Raw genomic sequence first — 12,301 nt, 5'->3', positions numbered from 1 at the left:
TGTGAGAAGCAAGGGAGCTAGTAAAGGATGCCTATACTACTTCGGTTATCACTGTGTTAAAAGATGCTTTCCTACATTTCTGTCCTGTAGCTGAATAGTACCAGAACACCTTCTAAATTTTGTTAACCCAAAGACTGAGGCACATGAAAGTGTGAAACCCCTTATAGTATAAGGAATTCTCTTATAAAACCTAGTTATAAAACATTCTTAATTTTTTACATAATTAATTAATTGACTAAACTAAAATCTTGGGTCATGTAGAAATGAGCACTTACCTCGTGTATGAGTCTGCCTTCTCTTAAATGAGTATAATAAGCTAATTTTTATGGAGTAGGGGAAAGTAAAGAGAAATATGAAAATGGGTGTGTACCACACTATCAGACCATTTGAGCCTATAGCCACAGAGCCAATGCTACTTGATGAATTCAGAATCTGGAGTTGGGTCAACCTTTATTATAAATATAACATGTTCACTTGTTATGAAGACATAACTGTAGAAGACACTTTAGAATATCAACTCAACTTAAGGTTATTATATGACATGGGAGGAAGCATAAACACAGAAAACACCACCTATTTCTGAAGATACCATGTGTCATGTGGAAATCAGTATGTGAAACACAGTGAGGAATACATACCTGCTTTCAGTGAAAAAACATTGCTTTCAGATAAACTCTGACTTGCTAAATTAATGACAGATTAGTTGACTATAGAGGATTAAGTTAAAACCTGTGATTGCACCATATGGCTATAAACTAGGAGGAAAGATGATGCTTCATTTGATAACAAATAACTGATACTGTTGTCCAGCTCAAAGGAAAGTTTAAATAACCTGCGCACATGATATTAATAATTGACTTTCTTGATCCATGTGCAATAAAAAATGAGTAGAGAATAAAAGAAAACAATAAACCTTCACTCTCTATTGATTCTCTATCACCAGCAATGGACCAGTCTCACTCTTGATTGGAAAGGCTGATTTTTAATGATCACATAGCTGCTGAGATCAATAAAAGACCAAGCTGTCTATACTCAGAAAACAAAGGTCCATTTTGAGGGAAAGATCCTTTGGAAATTCATCTACAGGTCAACTAATCTAAAGAATGTCAGGATGGCATTTGCACTCCATGGCCAGACAGAACTAAGAACTAACTCAAGGCTAACACTATTCTAATGGGTAGAAATAAACCCAGGTGGCTGATTATTCAGCTTCAGCATTGGGACCCTGCTCTAATCCAGTTGCCCAGGTGCCAAGGAGTCCCTGGAGGGATAAAGGAGAATCTACTGTGAGACTTGCTAGTTTGCTCTCTCCCTGAGCAGCCACACATAGCTTAGGAATATGTGCAGCCCTCATCAAGAAGGGCCAAGATGCCAGAGAAGGGATGCTCAATCATTGGGTCTAGTAGTCTGACATGTAGTCTGTGTCCTTAAGCATCTTCACCATATCCTTGTATTCTTTCTTACTAGTCTATCTCTATATTGCACAGGAGGTGCAGCTATATGATTTTTCTATGATGTTGCAAGAAAATGAAAGAAAAACAAGCTAAATAATCGAAGTTCAAACTTTCTTGTCTTAACCTCTAGTCAATGGCACTATCTTACTTTGTATTGGGATGAAATTATGGGGAACATCTTTTCAAATTCTATCATAAATCCATCCATGAGACTAAATGATTTTGGAATGAGGATTAATATTGGTTATTAAACTCAGCTGGAATTGGATATCATGAAGAAAAATAAGAAAATACAAACTCTGACCTCCAACATAAATTTTATACAACTACAGGCTTAGTACCTCATTTAGTCATTCATGTTTAATTTGAGAATCAACTGTTATAGCTTGTGCAACTCCAAAAGTAATGAGAAAAAAAATCTACTCAAGAGCCTTGCTACCCAAGAGACTTACAAGTGTGCACACTATCAGCAGGGTGGTAGCAAAGTTTTGTTTTGTAAGTTTTAAACAGCACTATTGTATTTTCTTCACATAAAATTTTGTTGATCCATATTTTTATCATCACTCCCAACTATTTAAGAGACACTCAGCCTCTAATTCATTTCTAAACTATCCACATGGATCCATTTGAGTTGTGCTTTAGAAAAAAGTGCCAAACATCAACAAATGACTATATGTGAAATGGGCAGGGTCCTTTGTTGCAATATCGAGAAAATCATAGTGATAAGAAAGCATATCCCTTCATCTAAAAATAGCTAACTAAACAAGTCGCAGATGCAAGGTATAATTTCAAAAGTGGAAAATGACAAGAGGTGTCCTACCTGCTGTAAATCCAGTGTAATGGTCACATAATGGTACTCAACTCCATTCTTGATACTGGGGCTCTGCCACCATGTGTTCTTGCCGTCAATAGCATTGGTGATCGGATGTCTTTCTGTATGTTGGCAGCAGAGAAGGAAGAAAAAAGATCAGATAGGGAGTCTGTAGCTATTTCTTCAAGGGATGGTAAAATGAAGGTGAAGAGGTAGAACAAGCCTGCATATAACAGGCATTTAAAAAAAAAACAGTTTCTGTTTCCAAAGCATCTCTTTGGTTTTGTGATTCTACACAACATACTTGAAATGGTGACATGTCTCGGCTACAGAAGAAGGTACCAAACACTGACCACAAGCTACAATGGGAAGCCTTAAAGATACTTCTAGAAACAAAGTGCAAAGAAATAGTACAGAAATCCTACTAGTGTGCTGATCGTTTGCTAAAGAAAACCTCTCCTGCAGGAAAGATGCTTGAATATTGCTTGTTCACAAACATTCCTTAGATGTGGACAATCCAGTATGTGTGCAGCTTTAATATAAAATAATACATTTTTCTGCCTATGAGATTTTTTTTGTAACAAGTCTTTAACTTGTCACCTTCCTATCATGATTTAGAACTATACTGAGAAAGTCTCCAAACACCCTATCCAACATTTACTTGGTCATGTATCACTAATTCCAGAGGGAGAATCTAACCAACATTGGCAAGCCAGGAGACTGGCACATGAAAATCCAATGTACCAACCGAACACAGGCTTTCCCTCCCAAGCCCAAACCAGACAGATTTGTAGGAAACCTTTTGTCGGACACAAAGGGAGACTGGAGACAAGGAAGGAGATCAAGTCGCTCCTCCAACCATGACTATCTTTCACTGGCGTTCTCTTCTCCTAAGCCAGGAGCTCTGAGATTCTCGTCTCTTTGAATACATCTCACAAATCTCACAGAACAGAAGTATCCCCACATCTCACATCCCTGTTACATTTTTGGCTGTGTTGGAACCTTTTCTCATATTTCACAACTTCTAGATCTTTTCTCTAAATGTGCACAGAGTACATCTGGCTGAGGGTGACAAGACCATTGGTGTCCCTGTTTCCATTCTTAGGGCTGTGGTAAAGATGTCTAAGCCCCTCAGATCTCAAGTGGAAGCCACCACATCTGTCCTCTGCAACGCCCAGTAAGTGTTGGTGAGATTCTCTGCTACCCTGCGTCCCTGCTGTTCGTGCTGATTATAAGTGTGCTCTGCAGTACCAGTCTTGGAGGCTTGGACAAAGTGAATTGTCTCAGAAAATATTCAGAGGTATAGTGTGTGGTGGCTGATAGTGATTCTCAATCTAACTGGATCTGGAATCAACTAACAGACAAGCTGCTGACACACTTGTTCTAAAACATGGATGTAACTTCCAGTGGCAGCCCAGACAAAAGGAGGTCCAAGAGAAAAGATTTATGCATGTTGCCTGCATATCTCACTAGTATTTTATCTACTCTGTTGCTGCCTCTGATGCCTTCCTTGACTCATAACAGCATCTGGATTCCTCAGGCTTCCAACATGCACTGAAGGTCAGTGGCTCTGCAGGAACCCACTAGGACCTCAACACCAGGTTAGAACTGTTGAAGCACACAGTTTCTAGAACCAAGCCAAGCTACTTGGTTCTTAGCTTCTTCCATGTGAAGATAGCCATTGTTGGTCTATCCAGACCATATTGTGCAAGCCAGCATAAGAAATGACCCTTTAATATATATTCATTGACCAGTGCTATTCTAGAGAACCCTGACACTGTGCTTATTTTAAATACCCCTAATGAGTAAGCAAACTTTGTCACTATGAGGATCAATCCTACCCTCTTAATTTGCCAGCATAATACAGGAGCTGGGACATGTATTCTGTATAATGATAAGGGACAAAAGACCATAAGACTTGGGGTACAAAAGAGCAGGCATATTTGATGCCAGTTATTTCTTGACTGCACTGTTTAGTACTTAACTGGCCATAGACAAATTACTTAAATTCCATTTTATCCCTAACAGAGGGGTGGCAAAACTCCACTCCCAGCAGCATTTTCCAGATCCTCAACTTCTAGGAGAAAAGTAAAATCATAGAGAAAAAAATAATGTGTACGAGATTTGGAAAGTTAATATAGGAATTCTACCTTCAGAATTTTATAAGTAATAGTAATCTTGAGTCTCATTTAGCATCATCCAATGTACCATGAATTCAAAATTCATTCATAAATTAATGAACATTTAGAAACCTACAATTACCTTTAAAAATCAATAATATCAAATAAATAAAAAAACAGTCAAATTTATCCGTTTTACTTTCATGAAGACTATGGAACACTGCATTCATTGTCCTTATCACTGATCAGTGAAAATATTTGAGTGGGATCCCTTTCTTCAGAGGTTTGCCCATGCATGCTACTATGAGGAACGTATTTGTGTAGTGTTGAAATAAATTATGATACTGTTCATAATATGCATTGTTATGAATCTCATAGACAAATTACAGTTATTAAAAATTAAAGATTAAAACACAACAAAACTATGGTCTTCATATGCAAGAATTTAATAGTAATATAAAATTATTTTTTAATAGAAATAATATAACTGAGTCAATAAAGTGCTCATTTTGTGAGCATGATAATCCCCAGGCAGAGGAGTGCTGGACTCATATGATCTCAGGGCTGTGGAAAAATTATCCCCACATCTCAGAGCCCTGTTACGTTTTATACTATGTTGGATCTTTTTTCCAGGCAAATCCTTAGGGCTTAATGACCAGCCAACATAGCTTATTAGGCAAGCTCCAGTCAAATTATAGGCCCTGCCTCAAAATCAAAAGTGGAGAGTGCCCAAGGACCAACACCCACAGTTATCCTCTGTTCTTTTCACATGAAACAGGACACACATACAGACCCTACATCTTTGTACTCACACTCATGAACACAGGCCTGCATACATACATGAAAGAATGTTTATTAAATTTGCCATTTTCAGTCAGTGAAAATTTTGATGTAAATTTTGCTTGTTTAGTCTTCTACATATTCTTCAACTAAAAACATACACTTTACGTCAGATATTCATATTTTAACCTAAATATGATAATATAGGACAGAATATTAATATAGCATTGCCACTGGAATTTCAATGCAACTACAATGCTCCATGGACTTTGTACCAAGTCTTATCATATCAATAGCTCATTGTGATAAGGCATCCTGTCTCAATAATCAAAAGAAAATTGATGAACATATTTAATAATTTGTGCCAGTTGAATTATGTTGAAGTCAAGTATAATGTCACTTTCTAAAAGCAGCAAACAGCAGAAGCATAACTAATCATCAACAAATGTCTCTGATAATGTGAGTGGATGCAGAAATCAGCACATTAAGAATCATAGCAATACATGAAGTATTACTGGCATTGCCCTTACAGAAAAAGAAGTATAAAAAACATTGCCACAACATCTTCCTAATTCTTTTTCATATCCTTGTTCTCGTGTGTGGAAGCAAAGCATACATGCAAACACATTTCCAAACAAAGTAAGCAGGTTTTCAGTAATTTCCAAAAGAAGTTGTTAAATGGGAATTTTGATATTTGCTGCCTCCAGTCAAATTAATATGAGGATCAGCCAGAAAATAGATATCAACAATTAACCATAATTCCCAATTTAATAATCATAATTAATTTGCAAATACTGAATAATTGTTGGCAGAGATCCCTTATTTAAGAAAGATAGGAACATAATATCCTCAAAAAGAATAAACTAGACAAGTCAAAGAAAGAGCCAACTATATCTGAATACTGGCTGGGGAATCATAAGACAATCTTCTCAAACTGTTTGTGTTTTAATTAAGAAACATAAACTACTAACAAACAGAAAGTTTTTTTCCATTGCATGGTGATTAAATGCAGAGCTTGTGGATTTATTCTGGAAGGCCCCTGAAATTTGTGGAAATTTATCACATGTTACTACAACTTTTACTCAAGCATATTCACATAATTTATTGCCAAATTTTTATTCTTGTCATGGTTTATTCTTTCTGAGTTTCTAGTATCAAAATTGACTTTGAAATGTAATGAAGCTGCTCAGACTTAAAAGCAACACAGAGTAAATCCAGGCTGTGACAAGTTTAAGAGATTACAAGTGAGCCAACAGAGACCTCCTATGCACCTCAACTCACTGAAAGAATCATTTCTGGCTTTGGTATGGAAAACTTGCTGTGTCTACATCAAAATAGAAGTCTCTTCCATGGGGATGCAAGAGACCCCAAACACAGCACCTTAAAGCAGGCAGGGGACAGGATGGGTCAGTGACTATGCTGGACAAGGATGGGTCATCCATTACTCCAACCAGGAGTCTCCACCTAATCACTCTGCATTCCAAACTTTGCATCATTATTGCTGCTTCTGGGACATTACTCACTTCCATCCTTCTCTGTTATGTATGAAAATATTCACATATTTAAATGTACTTGTATATTTAATATACTTAGATCATATTATACAGCAATTATAATTTCATATTTAATACATTTTATATAAGCATAAACATAATGATGTCAGCACATCTATCTTTCTAATCCTAGTCTAAGCACACAGCTACACATTCTCAGCACCCCAGGTCCACCATTCACCTACTACCGTGTCCAAGCTTCTAGGCTTTCAGGTCTTAATGAAAACTGAGGTACCAGTCCTTGAATAGATGGCAATTTCTGTCCATCAGAATTCATCTTCATTCCCAATGAACGTAAAAGCTATTATCCATCAATTCATTTCTTTTTCTGGCTTCCTCTTCAATTTCTTTGCTACCCTATATTTCTCCTCTATTGTCTCTGCCTTCTCCCTTGGTATCCATCCAGACATTTGCTACTTCTCTTTTTACCCCACTCAATACCTGCACCACTAATCCTACCTCTTTACTCTCTATTTGGTGTCACATTCTCCTGATTACCCACCTAGAAACCTTTTTATTTCATCACCTGCCTAGATTATCCATTGTAATGTCCATATCTAGTAAAGCATTACCAGGGCTCTGGCACTGGTCCTTGGCTCTTAATATACCATACCATAGATAGAAAAACCCAAGATGTGTGCTATCACTGCCCAATCCTATGCATACAACAGAGTTACTAAAAGATAAGAGTCTTTTCATGGAGGCCCTCTGTAAAATAGTTTTTCAAATACTTTGGATATGTAATATCAGTAATTTTAATCACAGAAATGTCCATATATTCATATGTATAGATATATTCAATTTTAAAAATCCCTAAATTTGATATAATGCCGTTTAGCTTCTCTCTCCTCTCTCTCTCTCTCTCTCTCTCTCTCTCTCTCTCTCTCTCTCTCTCTCTCTCTCTCTCTCTCTCTGTGTGTGTGTGTTTTCTAAAACATACCTCTAGGCCACTCCATCTCTAAAATTATTTTGAATCATTTCCCTTTATCATACAAATCATTTACAATTTAAAGTAAATTACAAATAGTCCCCTTAATATGCCATGTTGCATCATATCCTCTAGATGTGTGTGTGTGTGTGTGTGTGTGTGTGTGTGTGTGTGACTTACTTTGATAATCCACTTATTCTTCCTGACTCGCACTGCCTCTGTCCATGCATGACTCTCTCCCTGTGCTTAGGTCTTCTTGACAAGTTCTTAGTGCCTGATTTACTTTTCCCTTTTCCTGATTTTCTCATAATTTCTCTAAATCAAAGAATATTTTATGATCTTGTATTGATCGTAGCATATGTTCTTAATCTGTGGAGTAAGTATATGGGTCAGAGGCTGACAAGAGAGCTTAGCATTCACCTCTTATTGGCCATTCCCTCATTGGTTTTCAAGACCCTTCATAACCTGTTTCCAGCTTCTATACTCCACATATGTCTGGACTCCACGCTCTAGAAATTTCAGTTCTTGTTATTCTTAGCTATTCGTACATCCCTTTACAAGGAAGATTTTTCTGTCCTTTTTCTGAATTTTTTCCCTTTCTCACCTTGCTTTTCTCATCCTCTGTTCACTTATTAACCTCTTTACTTCATACTTGGCCTAGGCTGCCAGCTTCAGCATGGTTTCCTCAGGCAAACCTTCTCTTACACTCGGACTGAATTTATGACCTCGTCCCTCGCTTCAGGTCCCGGGTTCATCAACCCTTGGCTCATTAGTTGAAGGCAGGACAATACTTTATTCCCCTTGGATCTCAAGAACAGTACCTCAAAAATAGGTAATCCATGAACAGCCAAATTTCATGAGAATCACCACATCCCCGGAGAGCATTCTGACACAGAATTTCAACAGGTGATTCCCCTCTATTATTGAACTTGGTTTATGTATGGGACACTAGTGCTAAAAAGTGTTCATGAAATGACTAGGAGGGACCGCAAAAAGCTCAACAAAAAGGAAAATTCTGGAATTCTTAGACTCACAAGTCCTTTGAACTTAACGCAACTTGGCCTCAATATCTATTTATCATCCATTCTATTTAGTGCCATACAAATACATATACAATACATACGGTGTGGATGGCTGCTATTTTGATTGCAGATTCGACACTGAGGGTTCCTCACAGGCTGCCCAGGGACATGCTCCACCAACTTGCAGTACATTTCAGGTCCTTTTTCCCCACATGTAGCATTGGTTGTGATAAGCGCATTAGAAGCAAGGTTCAGAACAGCAGGAAATAAACCTGAAAAAGAGAGACAAATGAATGTATGTCACACAAATTTCTTGCTATGTTTAAAGTAAAACTAAGTTAAGATATAATTCAGGGAATTAAATCAATCAAAAATCAAATAATTAGTGACAAAACACCTGACTTAAGCACTGCATCAAAAGTACGTTATTAAGAGACTATTTCTTTTACTTTCTGGGTCTCAAGATGTTCTTTTAACATTTAGCCTCTAAAATTTTAATTTAAATAGCCATGTCTCAAGCAGTCATTTAAAAATAGCCTTTATGTATTTGATATGATATTATTATTCAATCTGAGTCTACTATATCCCATCCCCTTTATCTAATACCCCAATTATCACACAGTATAAATACTACAACAGATGCCTATGCAGACTTGAGAAAACAGACAGTGCTAAAAGATCTTAAAAAAACTATTTGTTTCTAGTTTCTGTGCTACCAAAACTTTATCACAGTCATAATAGTTAATGATCATAGGCCAGAAATTCCTGCTTTGGGTCTAACAGAAGAATTTGACTTATGCAGGTCCATCTCCGTGCAAAGTTGGAGAGGCCTCTTGTTCCAGCTCAGAACCCAGTGGAGGCTTTTTACTTCCTCTTAGGTAATGCCAATTCTGCTACATGCATGTCTACAACTTGCATTCTATGAGCCTTCTTTCAATGATAGTGCCATGAAGTCAATCACCAAAAGCCCTTTTTTAACTGAAACCTCATCATAAAGAAGACATAATTGAGATGACAAATAAGTAGACTTGATCTGTACATGGAACGTTCTTGCCACTGAGGCTGTCTCTCTGTAACTGTACCAGGTATGTCTCTATCATTTCAATGTCAGATGGAAAGTTCTTCTTAACTGCATTCTATGCATGGTGTTTGGCTGAAACCCTTGGACTCATTAGTTCATAGATGTTTTCTGCTTTAACTTCAAGCATTAACACATGGTGAAGACAAAGTTGGAACTCAGCCTATCTATAGTATGGAGAGATGACATACGTGTTGGCTCATAAATGTCAGCCTGCTCCAGCTGCCTTTGTTAATAGCAGCCTTCTCTGTTAGTGCATATCCACAACATGCTAGACACTATTCCGTCTGTGTCTGCCATCACCCTAGTGCTTTTCATCTTCATGGACTAATTTGTGCCACAAAACATCCATGTGATCTGCATGCTACTTTACCTCTACTTCATCAAGCTACTAAGCAACTTCCTGGGAGACAGATGGCAAACAGCAGGGTTGTGCTTCACAACCAAGACATCTGACCCCAGAGCCTAGCCTCTTAACACTGCCACAGTGTGATATGAAACATATGTTTTGTATTCATTTGTAGCCTTAGTTGACCTTAGAATTGCACTGAAAGTAATTTTTTAAAAGGAAAACCAGAAAAGTTATTTAAAAATATTGGATTGGACTCATATGTGTTTGTGTTTGATCACTGAATTTTCTTTTGGACCAGAAGAATAATAAAAAACATAAAACATATTTTAAATATTGTGATCTTTATTGTAATTGGTTTCAAAACTTTAGAATGATTAAATAAATTAATAGAACTCAAGTGATACCTCAGCTGTCATACATTGCTCCCCAATTGCTATATGTATATATACTTATGGCTTCTGTTTCCATACTCTCCAGTCTCTAAATGTCCCTGGCTCTCCTCCTCCAATGAATCCCCCTCCTTAGATTGTCTTAAGCTTGTTTTCAGCTAACAGTTATTTGAAGCTTACACCTTTCCCTCATTTTCTAGCATTTTAACATTTACTTCTGTTACTTAATCCCATTCACTAGCTTAACCATTCTTTCTATTGACTTGGCTCACCTCTACATCTTCTGTCCTTACCACAATGAACCAATCTATTCATGTAATGTGGTCAACTTATCTCGTCACTGTACAGAGAAATACTAGCCATTCACAAAAAATATCATCTTTACTTCACAAAAAAATAGAGTGTTTTGTACAAAGTAAAGTGATATAACAGGCATGCACTATATCTTTCATTTTGTCTTCTCTACATACCAAATAAATGTTATTGGAAATAGTCTCACCATTTTGTGAAGCTATGAAATTGCAAATTTTAAATAATTAGTCTCCAGAGAACTACTTCTGTATCTTAGGCATTTTATTATCTAGTTTAGTAAATTATACATGATGAAATAAATGAGGTTCATCTAGATGTCTTTTTCCTCAGTTGTTCTGCACCATTTTATGCTACTGTAAAATTATTCTTTCATCAAAGATATTTTGAGCATGCACTAAGCCACGTATCCAAAAAGTTGAGAAATACTAAGGTGAACTTCATGAGGAAGAGAACTTTAAATGAGCTCTTGGGAGAAACTAAAGCTTATTTTGTAGAAAAATCCAAGAAAGGAACGAACAAGAATACTAGCCAGAGGAAATGGTGTCTGAGTTGGACTCTCTGGACAATCTATATGGTCACTCACTCTGAAACTGTCAGATTATCTGAACCTGTCTTTGACCTATCACATAAATAAATGTAATTGCATAGGTATGTGACATGGATATAGATGCATATACCACACATAAAATACACAGTGATTCATCAAAACAGACCATTGTATGTTTGTCATTACTAGCCACTCATTTTCCTTATTCTCTCTTCTTCAAATATTTAATTTAAAGTATAAAAATAAAGTGTGAGAAGAAAAACATCTGCTTGGTTTTCTGTTTAAAGAAGAGCTATATCATTCTTTCTGGGTAGTAACCCGAGGCTAGGTAGGTTAGCTCTGTCTAATGCCTTCCAGGAAAACCAGTTTATGTACACAAAAAGCTACCTTCAGCCTGCTGTAGATATGTAGGTATTGTGAATTTGGTTCCGTCATTTTTCTCTCTTCTTTAACTGACTAGTCCTGAACTTCCTATGACATTGGTTTTGTCTTGCTAATATTGGCAAGCCCTTTGTATTCTGAAGTGGTGCAGCCATGTAGGACTTAATATGAGAAGACCAGACCTGTACTATCTAAGGAAAAAGCAATCATGAAAGAAGAATCAGAAAGAGAGATGTAGGATCACACTATTTAGTATGTATTCTATGTTTATAATATAGAGAATTGGATTCCATGCCATTTTTTTCTACTGGAGTATATGGATCAAATGAAAGAGAAAGATATAGCCATAAAAGGATTAGAGATGCCTAAGCAATATTGATCAAGAAACTATGTTATGTTCCTCATGGTGTTTAATTCCCAATCATTCTATTGTGCAATTGCAGTTTAGAAAAAAAGTACAGCTCAAAGGAGATAAATAACACACAGTTAAGACTAATAATATAATTTGAACCTAGCTCGGAAAAGCTCAAAATGCTTGATGAAGAGTTAGACCTTTGTCCTTCGAAAAAATTCT

The 12,301-nt window shown here is 36.8% G+C and overlaps 1 protein-coding gene across 1 annotated transcript in view; it reads right to left on the bottom strand.

Moving 5' to 3' along the window:
- Positions 1–12,301, bottom strand: part of Lama2 (laminin subunit alpha 2) — a 577,324-nt gene that overhangs the window by 429,067 nt on the left and 135,956 nt on the right. The window contains 2 exon segments of the mRNA XM_036168737.1: positions 2,275–2,387; positions 8,770–8,940. Coding sequence (XP_036024630.1) covers positions 2,275–2,387; positions 8,770–8,940 — 284 coding nt within the window.

This window comes from Onychomys torridus, chromosome 19 (assembly GCF_903995425.1).
Source record: "Onychomys torridus chromosome 19, mOncTor1.1, whole genome shotgun sequence".
NCBI classification, from domain to species: domain Eukaryota; kingdom Metazoa; phylum Chordata; class Mammalia; order Rodentia; family Cricetidae; genus Onychomys; species Onychomys torridus.
The sequence above is the reverse complement of the archived record's forward strand: the minus strand, read 5'-3'. Positions and strand labels throughout refer to the sequence as shown.